The sequence below is a fragment of the Dermacentor silvarum genome, chromosome 1 (genome assembly GCF_013339745.2).
Source record: "Dermacentor silvarum isolate Dsil-2018 chromosome 1, BIME_Dsil_1.4, whole genome shotgun sequence".
Lineage (NCBI taxonomy): Eukaryota > Metazoa > Arthropoda > Arachnida > Ixodida > Ixodidae > Dermacentor > Dermacentor silvarum.
In genome coordinates, this window is record NC_051154.1 from 43,092,298 (window position 1) to 43,112,372 (window position 20,075).

Sequence of the window (20,075 nt, forward strand, 5' to 3'; positions counted from 1 at the left end):
TCAATACGAAGGCATAGAGGACGATTTCGTAGAGCTGCTGAGGGAGATATATAGAGACAACCAAGTACAAGTGGTATGGGAAGGTAGAAAAGGAAATGAAATGGTGGGAATTCACCAAGGATTGAAGCAAGGATGCCCTCTGTCACCATTGTTGTTCATACTTTATGTCAACGGTATAGAAAGACAACTGGAAAACAGCGAATTAAGTTTTGGTTTATCCTACATGCGTGATGGAGAAATGGTGCAACAGAAGGTCCCTGGACTGATGTATGCAGACGACATTGTGTTACTAGCGGACAATAAAAAAGATTTACAGATACTTGCGAATATCTGTGGGAATGCAGCGACAAATCTAGGCCTTAAGTTTAGCATAGAGAAACCAGGAATTATGATCTTTAATGAACACACGAGTAATTTCGTGGTGTCAAGTCAACAGCAAGTAATACCCATAGTGAAGCAATATAAGTACCTCGGCGTACACATATATGAAGGAAAGAATTACTCAAGCAACCACCAAGATAATCTGAAAATAAAGGGGAGCGGAATGCAGCAATAATGAAACACAGAGCACTGTGGTGCCACAATAAGTATGAGGTGGTGCGTGGAATCTGGAAAAGAGTAATGGTGCCAGCGCTAACATTTGCAAATGCCATTATATGCTTAAAATCGGATATATTGGCAGGTTTGGAAGTTAACTAAAGATCAGTAGGCCGGTTGGCTTTGGGAGCCCATGGTAATACCACAAATGAGGCAGTGCAGGGTGACATGGGTTGGGCCTCTTTTGAAGTCAGAGAAGCACAGAGCAAAATTAGTTTTGAAGAAAGGCTCAGGAACATGGATGAAAATAAATGGGTGGCTAAAGTGCACAAGTATCTCTACATGAAAAGCGTGGACACAGAATGGAGGAAGAGGTCAAGGGAGTTGACAACCAAGTACAGGATAATCGAAACGGTAAATAGACAACCAGAAGTCATCAGAAAGAAAGTGAGAGAAATAGAGACCGTGAATTGGATGCAAAGAATGGAAACAAAAAGGACAATGGAGATTTGCAAGAATGAGAAGAAAGAAATTAGAAGGCAAAATCTGTACGATGACACAAAGGGCAGTGCCTTGCTATTTGAGGCTCGGGCCGGTTGCCTAAGGAAGAAAACATATCGGAACAAACATTCGGAACTAGATGAGACATGTGTATGCTGCAGTAAAGATCCAGAAACCACTCAGCACATCCTGATGGAATGCGACGGTATCCACCCAGTGAGAACCGTAGGTAACGTGCAACTCCCAGAAGCGCTTGGGTTTAAAGTGGAAGGAAACAAACAGATCGGCCGTAGAGATCAGCAAGAGACGATTAGAGTACTGGTGGAAAAAAAGCAGGGAAAAGATGCATACGACCTGATCTCTTAAAATCATAGGCAGCAGTACAAGGTAAATTTTTGAAAAATAAAAATAATGAGAGGTATACAAAAATGCTAGATAAAGAACAGGTATAGTATACCTGATTAAATCAAGCAGGCTAGGTGACTATTTGTCGCCGCTCTGTTTCAAAGGGGATGCCAATAAATCATCATCATCAGCGCTCCAGTGTTCCGTTTAACAGTGGACCCCTCTGTACATGCTGTAAAAATCTAATGATACCTCACGACGTAGTACGTATGTCATATGCTGCGTTGAACACATAACGATTGGAAAGAACGCATGTAAGTATAGCGCTGATGGATAAATTACAATCGCACAGTGCAAGCGATCTCTATGACGTTCTTTAGAGAGCTATTCACCTTCAAAACAATCGCAAAGGACTGTCTAACGTCTGCTGTGCACTTTTTATTACTGCTGTGCCGCAATGGAGAAAACGCCCTGCGTCAGCATGTTCTTTCGCATCCCCTTTAAAATGGGGGCGGAGAGTCACCTAGCCCGCTTGATCAAATAAGGTTATACTGCATCTATCGTGATCTAGCCTTTTGCCGATCTGATCTCGATCTTATGTATTTAAAACCTTTAACACTATACTGTACCATTACTTTCGAAAAACACTACGGCGCGCCACACCACGCCACTACACCGGAGGAACAATGCAAATGGCGCCATAATACCGAGCCGCGGTGTTGCAGAGCACCAATTATTGCTAGAATCTTTAGAATTAGATACCTACGGCCGGTAGCCAAAGGGTACTCGTGTAGCTACCCAAGGGTACTCCATGGATTGGTAAACAGGCTTCACCTAATCAGAGCTTCGGCTTTCAAAGTATTTTTTTTTTTTTTTTTTTTTGCATTTAGGCCATTGTGGCTTAGTACAAGTTCTGGAAACTTGCCAAGTTTAGTTTTCGGCTCTCTTTGGATACAATGTTGTCCATATAACAAAATTAACTAGGCTCGAGCAGAGGCTGTCAAAATCCACGACGTCAGGGAGAGCTGGTATGGGAAGTTCAAGGCGATGTCGCCACCGTCTTTTGTTTTTGCTTACCAAGCTGCTTTTTACGGTAACAGTGGTTTGCTAATACAGCTCAAATAACTTTTCTCTTTACTGTTAAATAATTTTCTTTTTATGCCATGTCCCCCCAGGCAGAACCATAATTCGTCCCACCTGCCACTATGGTTCAGAGGCTATGCCGTTCTGTTGCAGAGTGCGAAATTGTAGGATCTAATCCCAGCTGCGAAAGCCGCATCCCACGGCGGCGGAAAGCAGCAACAGTTGCATTAAAAAAAAAAAAAAAAAAAATGTCACAGTTTCGCCCTAAGGGCGAAGCAATGAATGCGATAGCCACACAGCAATGTCATACGAAGTAAGGTGAGCGGCTTTGGTAGCAATATGAATTGTAGTAAACATGAGCTGATTAAGTAAGCAGGTGTGCTGCGGCGTAAGTAGACCGACATGAAGAGAGACTCGATGACCACGAGAAGGCGCGTGTGAAACGGTGGTGTTCATGAGAAGCGCTTCCCGTGGGCAGCGCGTGCGAAGGGGCACACTTGTAGCGCTGCACTGCCGATCCGGGCAGCATTGCGTGTGTAGCGTGCGTTGGAAAATGTGGCCCGACTATTACGAACTGAATGAACAAGCGTGGTGTGAGCGCGCACAAACACGAAGAGATCACACTGAATGACAGCAGACGACGACTGTCAAAACGCTGGCAGCAAGCATACGCCGCAGCGGGCGAAGGTACGTGCGGTCTATCGCTTCAACGGAAACTGAGCGGCGAATGCACTTAAAGGTCAGAGCCGTGTGGAGATAAGAGACGGTGCGAGCGAGCGACGAGCGCGGTTGCTGGCAGAGTAGAAATGCACCCCCCCCCCCCCCCCCCCCTTGCTCCCTCCGGCGCTGGCTTCCTGCTTCCTTGCTTGCGCGTGGGAGATTGAGTGCGTTCGCTCTCCGTGATAGCGCGCGTTTCCGCACGCTTCCTCTCGGGCATACGGCGCGCGGCGAAGATTTTATCTATAGGGAACCTCACGGCGACGGCGACGACGACGGCAGAAATCCGGTTCAAGTGTCCATATAATTGCTATCGCAATAAAATGGTGAGCACGTTAAAGAACCGCGGGCCTGTAGCCTCAAACTCGTGTAAGGCACTGGGCCGCGTGACTGCACATAGGGTAGTTCGGTGGTAGTTCACACGGGTAAATGGCTGTGCGACATGTTAGTTTCCCCGAGGCCAAAGTCCGTAGCCCTCCACTACAGCATCCCTCACAGCCCACGGTGCTACAGCTATGTGTTCAGCAACCGAACACCTCTGCCTCTGAGCAACTGTACCCCAGCTACTACATCTAACAACTCGCGATGCACTAGTCCTGTCAGAGTACAAACACAAGTGCAGTTGAAATGTGCACAAATGCAAAGATGCGTGTTCCTGTGCATGAGACGAAAGGGCGATCAGAACACCAGCGATGAGCGCCATTAATATTCGGGGCCTTGGCAAGCACCTCTGCTATCCTTCATTTTCATATCTTTTCCAGCCCATAAATGCCAAGATGCTATGTACCTGCACTTCTTGCACAGCTTTTCTGAGCTCATGTCAGTAGCTTAAAAAAAAAAAGAAATAAATTGTGGGGTTTTATATGCCAAAACCACAATCTGATTATGAGGCACGCCGTAGTAGGGGACTCCGGAATAATTTGGACCACCTGGGGTTTGTGCACCTAAATCTAAGTATACAGGTGTTTTTGCATTTCGCCCCCATCGAAATGTGGCTGCCGTGGCTGGGATTAGATCCCGCGACCTCGTGCTTAGCAGCCCAACATCAGTCAGTAGCTTCAAAGGCTTGGTAGGAGTCAAATGGAAAGCTGCTTGTACCAATTCTTTGTACCAGAAGCTATCAGGAGCGGCCTGCATAGAGCTCTACCCGTCGATAATTGTCTACATGCAACTACAAAAGCTTTAGGCAAATGACAGTCAGTTCCCGCACGGCGAGTTCTAGAGTGGAGGAGGTGCGACACGAAATGTGCACTAACTTACTGGGCAGCAAATTACTGTCACCTGTGCGAAAGCCTTTTAACCATGGTTAAAATTAATTGTGCAAGCACCCCCGATGCTGCAACATACAAGAGTTACTCAAATCAAAACCTTGAAAATTTGCTAGCAATTAAAAGGAACAGACAATTGTAATAAGCAAATGAGTTCAATGGAAGTCTACCAAGGTGGAGAAATTTGAAACGGAAAACAAACATCCTGAAAATAGCAGTATACAGCAAACAAACCAGGTTTCCCAACAAAGAATGCTTTGTAGTTGTGAAATTTGTTCCGAGAATGAATTTCATTTGTAGTTTCATGCTATTTTCATGCAGATGCTAATTTTCCTTTTCAGCACAATTTCCAAAAGTGGAAAGACAGGTAGGTGTGGTCTAACGAATCGCTATAAAGGCTAGAATCACCAACAGATAGCTAAGTGAGAAAAAAACAAACAAATGAATTGGCAGTGGAGAATACTAAAAGACAAGGTACTTAGGGCAATAAATTTCCTTCAGGTTCAAGGTTAACATGAACCATGGGTCTTAAGGGCCGATATTAAAAAGAAGAAAGGTTAAGGAATGAGCTTGGTGGCTTCTCAGCCACCACCCGATTTCAAATGGGATGCTCCTAAGATTCATTCACCACAGGCCACATGCATCCATCCACTATAGCACAATGTGTCAATTGGTGTCTAGCACAACAAATGTAACGGGAATATTGCATTGGCCTCACTACTGAGAAAGGAACATCCTTAAAGCCTCTGTAGGAGGTGGAGCTTGCGGAGCACGCATACCTACATTCAAGGCCAAAAAGCTTGTCGACTGGAATCAGTTTTCAAATAGATGCAACAGTTGTGTTGAACTTCATGGTGGTGTATATACAGAAAAATGACAACCTATGTGAATGTGAGCATACTTAAATTATATATATATATATATATATATATATATATATATATATATATATATATATATATACTAGGTTTTCTTTTGGATCACTTGCACTAGGCAGCTCAGCTGAAAACATGCCTTGATTTAGTGAGAAAATACCATTTTTTACATTTGCTCTCTGTAACGACTTTACACTGGCAATGCAAATGAAACAGCAAGATGAAACCAACCTAGCATTAAATTCTGCCTTGCAGAATAGACTAAACGAAATACCAGTGAAACAGTCATCAAAGATGAATGCTTCATGTGCAGATGTAAAGTCTTCTCACCAAAAGCCTATGAGCAAAGAAATTTCAAGGCTTTGGATGTAAGTTGTTAAAAGCACTAGGAAGCACACACAGACAAAAACTTACTTCTGGTTGTTGCTATTTCTGGTTCACAGCAAGGGTGACAAAGCTGCATGCAAGGTTGCTACTTACCTGCTCGTGACACATGCCCATCCTCCAGGAAATGCACTTGCATGGTTAGTACAGAAGGGTCACTTGGTAGTCGATGATTATGACAGACAAACAACATGCAAGTGAACAAGTTTATTATAAAATCATTTAGCCATAAATACTGACTAGTACTTTATACATCCCTTGCTTCTTCCATTCTGCACGGGTCTTTGAAGTAGACTCACATAATGTACAGCTCATATTTCACACTATACAAACAAGCCATTCTCCTGCCGGTGTAAAATATTATGCATCTCCCTTGCTTTGCCCAGTCACAGAAGTACTGCAGCCAAGCCACCTGCTCAAAACCACCTTCGAAAGACTGGAGAGGAAAGGATCACGGCTGGCCGGGAAACTCTGGCCGCAGCGCTGCTTGTCAAGGTACTGTGTTTTCATGTAGTCTCATCTTCCACCATATCAATTTGGCTGAATTGCTAGTTTACAACTCATCGTTCAAGCACAGGTCCTGGAGACTTGATGAGGAGAGCAAGAGAGGAAACAACTGGTGCGACAATGCAGAGCACAACAGCCAGAACGAACAAACTCCCAACTAGCATGGAGCATTTCAGGGAAGCTGAGCATTTTTCCTTGTTCTTGGAGGGACCTGCAGTCGGCCAACCCAGGTTAGCGCAACCCGTCACAGGGCAGCACTTGCGTTGGACAACACCGATGTGAGTCAAACAACAGCTAGGCCTAGCTACAGCCTGCCGGACGTCTCGTGCCCATGATACATTGACTGTCATTTACACCTATGTACAACATTCAGACTCGGGTTAGCAATGCTGTGAGTAGCCGCACGCATGCAGCGTCCTGCATGGGTGCCCCTGCACAGAGCATTGGTGACACAAACAACCATGCATGGTAAGTTGGGCACACTTTTCGAACACAGTTATCACCTTGCAGCTCTCTGTACATATCTACAAGCGTGGCACATCAGTCCTGGGCCGCACTAGTGGCCAACGGGGCCTCGAGGGGAGCCCTTACCGTCTCGGACCAACGACGGCCATCGGCCGTGGGCTCGAGTGTTGTTGCTGCCCGACTGGCCGAGTCTAAGCTGTGGCTGAAGCAGAGGGCAGCCTCGGGCTTGGCAGCTGCCTTGGGCCGCAGCGTGTTGCGGAAGCCTTCGAGGAAGGTGCGCTTGCCTTTGCCCGGGCTGTGTTGCGGTACTTTGCGATCCTCTGCCTCAGCGGGTCGTACCAGCTTCTTGTCACGCTGACGCATGGACTTTGACGTACCACTGTCCACTACTGACACACTGCCCCGGGTACACTTGTGCGCTGCAGCTGGATGTGACAATGTCTTGCGCAGTGATGGGTTCCACAGTGAGCTCAGTTCAGGGGCCGAGCTGCAAGAGGCACACACACACTGTACTTCCCCCCATCTTGCACAAGCTTGCAGGCAATCCAACACATATTCTCCTACTGCTAGAATGCTAATAGGTTCTAAGCTAACATTATAGACTTAATGAAATTTAGCTCACTGATCTTGTATATGTTACATTATTTCTTGTGCCTTTCACACAGCCCAGAGAAGGGTAGACTTCACAGAGATGTGCACCTCGCAATCAATACACACCAACCATAAATAAGTTTAGATGATATACATGCGTCAGATGTGATCATAATGTTTATACCTTATATAACATTCATCTTCTCAATGTGAATTCAAAATAATGTGAAAAGCAATGTTTACACTACAAACTTGTTAAGCAGTGAAATGACATGCAGAAAACTGCTAATTCTAGTATTACAATGAGCACCCTTGAAATAAAGCATGCATCGATCTCAGAAGTGCATTGCAAAAATGCATGGCTCTTACAAGTAAGCATAAAAGCAATACGGTAAAAAGATAAATAAAAGATAAAGCTGACAAAAAAAAGTTAAAGCTATGAATGTAAGCTGGGCACAATTTGTAGCACTAATCAATGCAAAGAAAGAAAAAAAAAAAAAAGATGCACCACAGAAGTTGGGTACAAAGCATTGTGCTAGCAAAGAAAGAGCCAAGTCAAGCCTTGTTTATCAGACATACAACTACTATCCACCCATGCAGTTTTAACAGCATGCACACTGGGAACAAGGAGCAATGTAAACTTCCCTAAAACTGCTGATGGCTTTGTTTTGGCTATTTATACACACACCTTACTAAATGATGGCCCATTACTTGCCCACTTAAGAAAGCACAGTTTGTTCCTAAGCACCAGTACAACTATAAAAAGAAGCCTTCTACTGTAACAAATATCCACAAACAACACCTCCTTATCTAGAACGTAAACTCGCTGAATGTGAGCTGATGCTGAGAAGAAAATGGCCATAGGTAACAAAACTGCAGGCCCACTGTCTAATCTAAGCTTGAAATCACTTTTTTTTTTATTATCTTTTTTTTCCATGAAAGCTTCAGTGCTCATAAGCCAGAGGAAGAATGCTCAATATAATCACTGTGATAATCCCTAATTGTACTGTTCCAATGGAGTGGAACCGAATGTGCTGTAAGTGAGCGTATGCAAGATTTATTCACCTCATCTGTTACGTAGTGAAAAGTCCAAGATTTGGGATGTAGTAGGTGGTGTATGAAAGAACAATGCCAACATTTTGCAGCTTCTCTACGCATGCAATATCAAGAGGAAGATTGTCCTTGTCGATTTACATTATGCCCATCTGCAGCTTCTCGAAAAATTGGTGTGTAATGCCATATTTTTACAACAGCACACAAGAATTCTTAACGGCTAATTAAACAAGATAACGTGAATGCCCAGCTGATTGTAAACTTTTTCGCAGTGCAGTTCAGGTTGAGAAGATGCTGAAGGTGCCAGATGAACAAGGCTTTACTATGAAGCTCACAGAAAGAATGTCGGGCAGAGACAACAACCTTACTTACAAAATAGAACCATGGGGTTGGCTATACAGGATTTTTGGAAGGAGATCAAGTTTTGAATGTTTTGCTTGGGGAAGGTAGCCTGGGGGAGGGGGCAAACAAAGCCAGGGTTACACATTTCCAAAAGGAATGCCAGGGAAGCAGAGGAACCTTCAACAATACAGATGACATGCAAGTTCCTTGAGCACAGAGATAACCTCACACAAGGCATCCTCATTTGGGATGAAAGCCAGGCACAGTGGGGAAAGGATTGCGTGGGTCTTTGCTCTCCGCGACAAAATGCCAAACAAAATGCTTACAACAGCAAAACTTAAAACCACTTTATAGTTCCACAAAGACCATGGGTAAGCCAGCCAGTATATCTTGCCTAGGGTAAGCAGCACAATGCTATTTCAGTGCTACATAAAATAAACTTAGAGGTCAGCAAATTGATGCATAAAAAAGGATATTAACTCAAGCTTGCACAGGCAATGCACAGCACAGACCTTCAGGGGCGAGTGCACAATACATCACAATTTCTTTTATTTCACTGACAATAAGCACACAAGTCTAACAATATAAGAAGACTTACATTAAATACAGAAGTCAAGTTTTTAGTAAATGTGGAGCTTGACTGACAAAAAATGATGATTTGAAGTGATCAATGACGATCAATAAAGAAATGTACCATTTATGCTTAATGGCTTAACTGCTGTGTACATTAGCGCAGCATCGTGACATGGCTATAATATTGATCCTCCACCTTCATACAATAATAATAATGGTCTGCAATATTTCACAAAGATTTAAGCAGGTCATTAGGCTTGACTGCTCGTTCTCATGAAAAAAGCCCCTTAATCTGGCTCCTTGAACAGGTACTAGCCTCTCCAATACTGAAGTTGATGACCTGCCTAACCTTTGTACATAGCACACGGACAATAAAGGCTTGTGTGCACTTCATTTCTGGTGAAATTTTTAGAGCACCAGGACCAAGAAAAAAGTGCTTCTTTCTAAACTTTAAAGGGGCCCTGCAACAGTTAACAAACCAAAAGTTGGTTTTATCAATGCTGTGGCTTTCCCCCCTTCTTTTGTTATGTTTATCACACTGGGAGCTGTGGGTCTTGGTACTTCACATAGTGACCCTTTTTTTCCTACCCTGCATGCTTTAACCTGGATATGGTGAGTTTTAGGCATGTGAACCAATGTGCTTGCACAATTAATTTTCTCTGTGACTTCCATACTTCCAACGTTTTATCACTAGCTTTACTCAACAATAAAATATAACAAAAAACATAGACGTTTCGCCACCCATGTGGGTGGCATCGTCAGTACACAAATGGCAACAAATGGGAAAATACATCCTATTTATGTATGATACTGCCGTAAACATCCAGCAAGGGGGCCACGGTTAGAATTACATGCAGATTGATTGCGACGGATAAACCATGATTCCACAAGTTTTCTTGGGCCCCATTGGTGTTCCCGTGCTAACGTGACTACATTATCAAAATCGACTTTCAGTTCTCTCAATTTCAGCCACTTTGGTGGTCCTTCAATTAGCACAGACTGGTCGCGGCTACTAAAGAAATCTAGCCTGTCCAGTCAATAATCCACCCAGAAATGACCAGTTGTCCTATGGGAAAAGCTGTACAAGCAGAGAGCTTTTACTTAAAAGCAGCATTGCCAATAAACTAGGCGGTGGGTTTATTCAACTGTGTTCAATAGGCTTGCATGGCCTCCTTTAACAATTATTAACTACTGGTACTACTACGACCACTGTTACTACTACATTTGCATGACAAAGCAAAATAGAAATGAAAAAGCCACCTAAGTTACCACCACTTTCAATGCAGAAAGCAAACAATGTCTGCCATGTCCCAATACCACATATACTGTTAGCACATCAGTTTTATGTTTGATTACGTGTTAAGACTTGTTTAAATGGCTGCTGAATTTTGTAAGACTAATAAAATACAAGGTCAAGGCCGTAAGTGGTGGTGGCGCTGGCTAACACTAACAGGGTTACCTCTACTGCATAAACATAAGAACCCTAGAAAGTGGATGGGAAAACGGCGCCACGGTAGCTCAATTGGTAAGAGCACCGCACGCGTAATGCGAAGACGTGGATTCGTGCCCCACCTGCGGCCAATTGTCTTTTCATCCACTTTCACTTCCATTAATTTATAATTTCCTTAATTCAATTAATAAGTACATGTAATTTCCCCTATGCTGTCCTTGGTGTCTGTTTGCTGGCTTCTTATGATAAGGTTAGCTTTAGCAATCTGAGAAATGCTTTAGCTGACAACCAGAATTACGATGAAAAAGTTGGCATGTTTGTTTAATTGACTTTTAAGCAAAATCCTCACAAGCGAACTATTGCTATAATATGAAAATGCAACACAATATTTGCATTATCCCCAGTCAAGCTCATTAACTGACATCACTGAGACAGTGACACTGTGCGGTGTTTTCATACTGTGACATGCCTGCCTATGAAAGAGGTGGTTACTCAGGCTGACACTACTATTTATAACATGAATGTAAAGGATCATGTAGCCAAAGACAACTAAACACTTTAATACTTACATATCCTTAGTGAGCTCCTTCTGATAAGCTATAGGAGACTGTATGGCTACAAGAGAATAAAAGAAAGAATGAAAGAAAGGAATACAAATCAATAAAAAAAAAAAGAAACTCCATGTCAAGAATATTCATTATAAAGTCCAGCTCTACCCCTGAAACTGGCTCAATGGTATTATTAATACCTGAAACTGGCTCAATGGTATCATTAATACCTTTGCCTGCCACCAATGCAATCTTAGGGCTCAGCTGCATAAATGGTTCTCACTTGCTCATTACAAAACAATACACCACAATGTTATCAAAACAGTCTATCAAATGCAAAATGAGCCCACTTATAAAAAATGACACTCTCAAGCCTGCAATTCAATTATATAAAACACACACTTAAATGCAAATACAAATGATGTTTCTTTCTTAGGTCATGCAATACCCACACCTGAAAGTACATCTAACCCTGCAGTGAACCAAGCTCAAAATGCTGTTGAAAAAGATTTAGCCCTTTTTGAATTGAGCACTGTTTACTCTATATGTATCAGTGGTTTTTAAATACAGTGGTGTAGGGCCCTTTGTGGTAAATAATAGTATATAATAGTAGGGAATATAATATTACTTAATGTAGATATGTGGCAATGTTTGACAATGGTGAGATATGGAAAGTCAACTAAAACAAAATATCCCTGCAAGACATACTATATAGCCTATCTACTTTAGACTTGCCGAATAGATTAATTGGTTATTCCAGATACACCAAAAAAGTAAGTGGGAAAGCATAAACATAAAATTCGCTGTATCCACCTTTGTCACTCAACACTCAATCCTGATCAGAGGCCAATAAATCAGCAGAACACACAAAAAAGAAAGGGAAAATAAAGATGTTGGATGGCAATGTTTTAAAACCCTCATTCCTGATAAGCACAAACAGCACAACTCATTTAGTCAAACTTTTTATTTGTTGCCAAACTATCAAATGAAGGAAGGAAGAACTGCTTGGAGCCTTTAAATTACATTGACGCAATTTTCCCGCTCTTTGGCATGTATTTTAACGAGAACAATGAAAAGACAAAAAAGTTACATTAAGGCACATTAAGGGCTAAGACATCTAGAATGATGTGTGACCATGTGACATCTGCCATATATTGTGACAAATTTTCATCATAGTATGTCACTTTTCTTATGAACTTAAAATCAATATTGTTGAGTAATCCTCCAAGGTCATGCATGCCCTATTCTTTAAGGCATGTTTCCAGGATACGCTGGTACATTCATGATTACATTCTCTAATGTATTTTTCATTGCCAATCATGTCTCCCTAGAGCATTTTCACAGCATGCATACCATTGTAATTGCATGAGGAGCCTTTGTTCCTGGATAGGCAGCACTGAGAATTATCCTTTTCCACGTAAGTGTTCAAACTTGGAAACAAGAAATAAGAAAATGTTCTCTGGACATGTTTTCTCAACCCATTCTCTGATCCCGACTTTTTCAGCTAAGTTGATCCTCACAAATGAACACACAGAATTTTTCAAGCATGGAACAAATAAGAATGAGAAAACCATACCTCGAAGAAAGTCCAGTTGGGTTTCCAGTATGGCCCGAATATTTGATACCCATTTGTTACGAGCTTCTATAGAAGGTGTCTGGATGACAAAATAGACGCCTTCCTGATGTGGGTCCTTGGAGCACAGCGTAAACTTGAGTGGGTCGCCATCTTCTGTATGTTCATTGAGCGACATCTTGTTCACCTGATTGCCAACAAGCAAGCAAGTTTGGTGTTAATGTACTGCTTTTTTTTTTTTCAGAAACCACAGAGCAATCATCAGGCAATGCGTGCTACAATTGTGAATTAAACAAGGAAACCAACATTAAACAGAACAATTTATTGGTACAGTACAGACCACTTATAACGTAACCGCTTATAGTGCAGGACCGGATATAATACGGTCTTTTCAGACTCGTTAATCTTCCCATAGCACTCTATGTATACGCGTATCGCTTATAGTGCAGTTGCAGGACACAAAATACCGGTTACAGTGCGGCTGCCTTGATGTTTGGCAGTCAACCTAGACGGCAAATGCTCCCCTCAAGCCACAAATACCGTATTTACTCGAATCTAACGCGCACTTTTTTTCCGATAAAACAGGTCCAAAAATTGCTTGCGCGTTAGAATCGAGTACGATCCTAAATCTGCGTTACCATATAGCCGTCGGCATTTCAAAATGGCCACCTCGCACGCGCGTCGAGCCTAGCTACCCTCGAGCCTAGCTACCCTCGAGCCTAGCTACCCTCGAGCCTAGCTACCCTCGAGCCTAGCTACCCTCGAGCCTAGCTACCCTCGAGCCTAGCTACCCTCGAGCCTAGCTACCGTAGCTTCCTCTGTGAGCTGCAGTACACATGCTTAGGCAATAGTCTACCGTCTGTCTTCACGTTCTCTGCGTCTGCTCTATCAGCATGAAGTACCGAGTTCATCATGATGACGCATTTAAAAGATCATGTGTGCGGACACGGACAGAAATCGGGCCGCATCACGGGCGTTCGGAGAATTCGAAACTGGCGTTCGGGACTGGTGCAAACAGACAAGAGGATTTTTGCCAGCAAAGCATGTGGAAAGGTTTCAGTGGACCGAAGAATGTAATCTGCGATGGTCCACTTCGGCGATACGATCGCCTTGGCCCTATCTTGAAAGCAATCTGTGACGGGGAAAGTGGTCGCGTTGAAGCAAGAGGCATGATAGCACGAAGGTCAATTCGCTCGCCGCGCTTCGTCACTCGAGCGTTTTGACAGTTTGTTTCCGCGGTCAACGAGCGAGATATGTTCATGTTTGCTTGTGCGCGCGTGACACCGTGCTTGTTAATTTATTTAGCAAGCGAATACGGAACCTAGAGCACGGTGACAGCGACGGCAAAAATGCGCTTGGAGTGTCCATTATCACAATAAAATAGTTGTTTTGGTTATAGTGTAGTACCGCCTATAGCGCGGATATTCACGACTCTGGCGACTTACGTTATAAGCGGTCTACGCTGTACCCTGAAACGTTTCAACCAACTTATAGTGACCAAACTTATGCAGTGCAATACCCACTTTTAAAACTTCCAAAAATAAATCTGAAGGAATACAGTGTAGATCGCTTATAACGTAAGTCGCTAGAGTCGCGAATATCCGCACTATAAGCGGCACCGCACTATAACCAAAGCATCAATTTTCAAGGCCTGCACATATGCAAAACATGTGCACCGAGCCGCCACGCGTATGCGACAGTCGAGGAATGTGGCTAGAATGTTTGCATTCAATTTATGAATCTTGTTAATTTGAACCAAATCAACGCAGCGGCACCTCCGACTGGCATTGCTCTGGCACCGCCATAGAATAAAAGCTTAGAGAGACCCCTCAATGTTGTGCGCGAACAAAACAAAGAAAAAAAAATGCGGTGGAAATGTCACCCTCTCTCAAATGGCAAGGTCGCCGATTCTGCGTTGCGCTGGAACATGCATGTACGTGCCGACATCTCAGCCACGTTACCGTAGCCAAGTGCAGAAAATTGCAGTGAACCCTTCTTTTTCCTTTATGCTTCCTCTACTTTTTAGTCACGTGTTGACCTTGCACGCTGCGGCTACGGCGCAGAGGGAAGCAGTGGCGTTGTCCCAGGCCGGCCAACGAAACTGCCCACGCCGGCAAACGCCCACTTCCCGATAATGGCAGAAAACGAAACTTCGGCGGCGCCTGCACGGTGACAGTCGAAAGTAATGGAGCTACGAGGGAGGGCGAGGGGAGCCACCGAAGCGGCGGAGTTGCCGAGGCGAAATCCGCTTCCCTGCCGCCCTCCTCCCTCACATTCCACAGTCTCCGCGTGTGCCCTTCGCTGTGACGTGCCGGCGCCGCCCGCTCCCTGAAGTTTCGTTTACTGCCGTTATGGTGAAGCAAGCGTTGGCCGGCGTTGCCAGTTTGTGGCCCTTGCTCGCTATGCGTGCTGTGATATTTAACGACTCGCACTCAAGATTCTGGTTTCAGCCTCACTGGCTGTTCGTTCGCACCACGTGCCCTTCTCCTCCACTTCGTCTCTCTTTCTTCCTCGAGCACTCCTTGGGGCGCCCGTTTGAGGGGAGCGTTCGCCGTCTCCGCTGCTTTCCGTTCTCCCAGGCAGCCGCACTGTAACCGGTATTTCGTTTCCCGCAACTGCACTATAAGCGATACGTGTATACATGGAGTGCTATGGGAAAATTAACGGGAGTCTGAAAAGACCGCACTATATCCGGTCCTGCAATATAAGCGGTTACATTATAAGTGGTCTATACTGTATTTATGCAGATAGGTGGCACTTCCATTTGGAAAGAGAGACAGAGATAGAGAAAAAAAAAGAAAGCTGCTTTGCTTCCTTATTGCACTGTAAGGCTACTCAATTTACTTTTCCTTATACAGCAAAAATGCCACATCTTTACAACAGTCTGTGGATGATCCTGTGGCCTTGTATCCCTCAAGATGTACCTCGAAATGCTCGAACTTGCCACTGGTGAACCAATCTGAATTTTGCGTTTAAATGAAAAATCAAAATAAACAGATATATAATAAAATCCAAAGTCCCAAATTCGCAACTCTAACTCAGTACCGAGAGTGCCAAGAAACCATGTTACAGCATTGTGAACTTCAAAATGAGCATTTCCAAAGCAGCCTAAATATATAACACATATTTGTGTAAAATCCATTGTACGGTGGGTTGTAGGGACTCTAACAATGTATTAATAGTAAGCAAAAAGGGCAGTGATCGCATATCATTCACAACACAGGGTCCTTTGCGGCACTGCTTCGCAGGAGCATGGGGGACGGGCCAGCATGGCAGCGACAGTAGGTAGCTGAAAAAATGCGGAGTCGTGGTTACCGGATTAATTAATTAAATTAAATTTAAAATTAAATCATGGAGTTTTACGTGCCAAAACCACGATCTGATTATGAGGCACGCCGTAGTAGGGGACTCCGGAATAATTTCGACCACCTGAGGTTTTTAATGTGCATCTAAATACACGGGTGTTTTCGCATTTCACCCCCATCAAAATGCGGCTGCCGTGGCCGAGATTCGATCCCGCGACCTCGTGCTCGTGGTAACCGGATGTGGACAGTGTTTTGAAACAAGGTAAAAAAGAAGTGCGAATATAACATTGGTTATGATGTGTCCACGGGCCATTTAGAGGAGTAGATGGCAAGGAGAAGAGATGTGAAGGAGAAAGAGGAACGAGTGGCGGCCACATTCTTAATCTTTAAATACTTGCAACTCTGCTTTTACGTCATAATTTTCAAAATTCTTGCAGCTGCATGTTCGTTGTAGAGTAGTACACAATTGCCAGTACATAAAATTTGCGACCTCGGGGTGGTTTAGGAGTTCTCAGACGTAAACCCAAGACCTTTTGCATCACACGCAGAAGCAACCACTTTCTCACTACTTGGGGCCCTTAAGAGGAAGCTTTAGCTCAGGTGCTCCTATCTAAATACATGTAAAAGAAGAATTCGTTTTTTGCGGCAACCACTGCACCAAATTTTGACGAGGTTTGTTGCATTTAAAAGAAAACTTAAAATCTAGTGACTGTTGGTTTCGAATTTTTGATTTAGGTTGTCAATTTTTTATTAAATAATGGCAAAAATCGAGAATGTTCAGGAAACGAAACTGTCAAGTTTACAACTCTAACTCAGCAATGAGAAATGATATCACAATTCTGTGAATTGCATGTAATAGTACATCTAAAGCAGACAAAATTGATATGTTACACATGAATCTCAAAAAATTTAGTACGATGGAAATACAGCTTTTGCAGAATCCTTGTACACAACGTAACGAATTCAAGTAAGATATAAATTGACATATCGAGTTTGTCTGCTTGTAATGATCTAATGGATGCCGTTTACAGAACTGCGATATCAGTTCTTGATGCAGAGCTATTAATTTGTAAACTTTGTGCTTCTATATTTCTTGAACATCCGAATTTTTGAAAATCCTTTTAAAAACATTCAGGCCCTAAATCGAAATTCCGCTTCCAACAGCCACTAGAATTTTACTCTCTCTCTCACACGCGAAAAAATGAATTACAAATCGGTTGACGGGTTATCTCACAAAAGCATTTATGTGTTTTACATGTACTATTTCAATAGGCCGCATCAAAGTTGGACCTGAGCTAAAGCTTCCTCTCAACTGCCTTTCAAAATTTGTGTGTATTCAGTGTGTGAAGAGGTAAAGCGTGCAAAATCACAGCATCAAATTTTTTTTGTGTTCACTAGTTTATATAGGAAGTAGCAGATTTTGCATAGTAATCACGAACAATTATGCACTATTTCTTCACAGCTTAACTCTGTAAGTGAACCTGATGCAAGAACCAGATTTTTTGTACCAACCTGCAAGTGATTTTTGTAGATGTATGCCTGATTCGAAAAAGGTGTCTTTGCGCCAACTGCTTCACTTAAAATGATGATCTGCTCGAAGAGGAACACCTGACGCTCCCGAAACTTGGCACCCGTTGACGGCTCGCTCACTAAAAGAAGCCCCTGCAGGAGCAGCTTACCCTGGGCAGTGATCTTGCCCTAGAAGAAGAAAAAAAAAAACCCTCAGAGTTACAAAGCCGGATTTACAAGCTTGGCAACCAGAATACAGAAGGAAAAATGAGAAAGAGAACCTACGTCAAAACCTTGTAGCCTTCCCACATTCATCATGTCATTGGCTGCCTTTGGAACCACATGCATAATGTGCACGGCTTTCCGGAGGTCCTCGGCTTCTTTATGTAACTGTGCCCTTTCAGTGTACTTCAGTATGTCCTGGAAAGAAAAAAGAGTATGTGCAAGGGTATCCACTGTGCCAACTGAGATACAGTTCTACTTTTCATAGCAAATGATATTTCATGGGAAGACCTACGATTTACTTGTGCCTGCCTACCTTCAAAAGGAGTTGATACTTCATGATGCGCTGAACTGGTTTAATGAGCAAATCGGGCAGTTGCAACTTTTGCCCTAACTTCTGACGGATTTCCTGAAATCAAGGGATTGAACACAGCAACGTGAGAAAAAGGTGATTTAGTCAACAAGGACCTATGTGCTTGCACAACAAGAGATACTTTCATGGCACATGCATCACAGGTATTTACACTTAAAGTGTACACTTTAGGTGGACACTTGATGTAATGATTGCTGTTTCAAAAACAGTGAGCATTCATAACATTCAGATACAACACTCAGCACTATTTTCAATAGAAAATGTTTTCAGAAAGAAAGTATTTTTAAGGACAAAAGAACAAAAAAGAAAAGATTATAGACAATACAGTGGAATATAAAGGCACCTGCTTCATGTTATGCTTGACAACAGAAGAAACCGATACATATCCATATAATAAGACCATCTCATAACAGGCCAAACAACATGCAAAATGGCTCTTCAGCATCAAGGCAACTACATACTGCCTCATTCATATATATGAGGTCTGTTCCACATGTTCATGCAGAACATTAAAAGAGAAAGGTCAGTTCAGAAATTCACAGATACATCAATGTGGTCACCTTTAATATACTTCCAATTCTACAATAAAGCCCCCCTGAAAGACGGCTTCTCTGAAGCATTTTAGCGGCAATGTTTTTCAGTTGTAATGACATCCTAACATAACCTAAGTTCAATTATTGAATTAGGTGCCAAAACTTGTGCAATGTATATCAATGCAGAGTGCACAGGAGGAGCATTGTGGTGCAGAATCCAGTGCCCCCTTTTCAACAAATTTGGTCACGCGTGAAGCATACATTATTTAAGATGCGTCAAAACACCCACATAGAAAGCTGCATTGAAAGTTTGACCTTCAGCTTCAAATTCATAATGCACGATTCCATAGCAGTCAAAAAACATGATCAACATGACTGAATTTGTTTTGCTCTTCTACACTTTTTTTACCTTGACTCATGTTGATTGTTTTTTACTCTTTGCTCTGTGACTTCAGCTCAACGTTGTATTTGTAAATAAAAGATTTGTTACCAGTCATAACTATTTGTAATGATTCATCTCTTTCATTTAAAGTTTTCCAATCAATGCAGAAATGTTTTCATCAAAACTATTGCTCTGGAGTGAGCAGTTTTGGTACCACCCTGGCACAACCCTTTTTCATTTCCAAATTTTCGATCAGAATCATGAACAGATTACTTTTCCTAACCGAGTGCTTCTGATAACAGTGATTAAACAGTCACTGAGCGTGACAGAATGTACGCAAATGATGTTTACACTTTCACGTGAGGTGCATCTTGCATTGTCCTTGGGAACCTTCACGGCCTTCTCAAAGATGATGAAACCACTTGAACAGTTATTTTATTCGGGGCACCCTTTCCATAGGCCTGTCAAGACATTTGATTAACTTCTAACCTGTTCTTATGAAATGCGATGCTCATCTTTTGTTCCATCTAATGGTCAATCTACATTATGACAAAGACTGGAAATGGTTTGCAGAAAAAAATGTAAGAATAAATTTTGGCACGTCGTAAACCACTCCAGCTCGCACTGAAGGTCAACAGAGTGCTCTTGAGCAGGGAGAGTGTCAAAGCCACACGCCCACACCATCTCCCACTTCTTTGCTGACTCACTGCATGAAGTCTTGGGACAGACCCCATATACATATTTCGTCTCCACTGACTGGACGCTACCATCATGAAAACACTATACTGTCAGTATGAACGCATTTCCCTGTGGTCCATACAAATATTCAAGCATGTAGGATATTTCTGTGCTATTCATGTTCATAAATTCTGAAATTCTAGATTTAGGCAGCGATGTCAACTGAACACTTCTGAAATGTACTGAAATGGCAAATGCATG

General features: G+C 42.8%; 2 protein-coding genes across 4 annotated transcripts in view; both read right to left on the reverse strand.

The window, feature by feature from the left end:
- The window catches only part of LOC119461798 (kalirin-like), a 75,314-nt gene extending 69,487 nt beyond the window's left edge, over positions 1–5,827 (reverse strand). Inside the window, 1 exon segment of the mRNA XM_049660823.1 lies at positions 5,807–5,827. Within this exon segment, the coding sequence (XP_049516780.1) occupies positions 5,807–5,827 (21 nt within the window).
- A 75-nt stretch (positions 5,828–5,902) lies between these two features.
- LOC119461783 (triple functional domain protein) overlaps positions 5,903–20,075 on the reverse strand; it is a 215,628-nt gene continuing 201,455 nt past the window's right edge. For 2 of the 3 annotated variants that reach the window (XM_049667188.1, XM_049667182.1), the window contains exons 45-50: positions 18,165–18,257; positions 17,912–18,046; positions 17,630–17,815; positions 12,816–12,999; positions 11,261–11,306; positions 5,903–7,169 (exon numbers count right to left, since the gene is read on the reverse strand). In XM_049667188.1, coding sequence (XP_049523145.1) covers positions 6,758–7,169; positions 11,261–11,306; positions 12,816–12,999; positions 17,630–17,815; positions 17,912–18,046; positions 18,165–18,257 — 1,056 coding nt within the window. In that variant the 3' untranslated portion in view covers positions 5,903–6,757. Of the gene's footprint in view, positions 7,170–8,698; positions 8,778–11,260; positions 11,307–12,815; positions 13,000–17,629; positions 17,816–17,911; positions 18,047–18,164; positions 18,258–20,075 lie in introns of all 3 variants that reach the window. The other variant, XM_049667194.1, reaches the window with a different exon arrangement.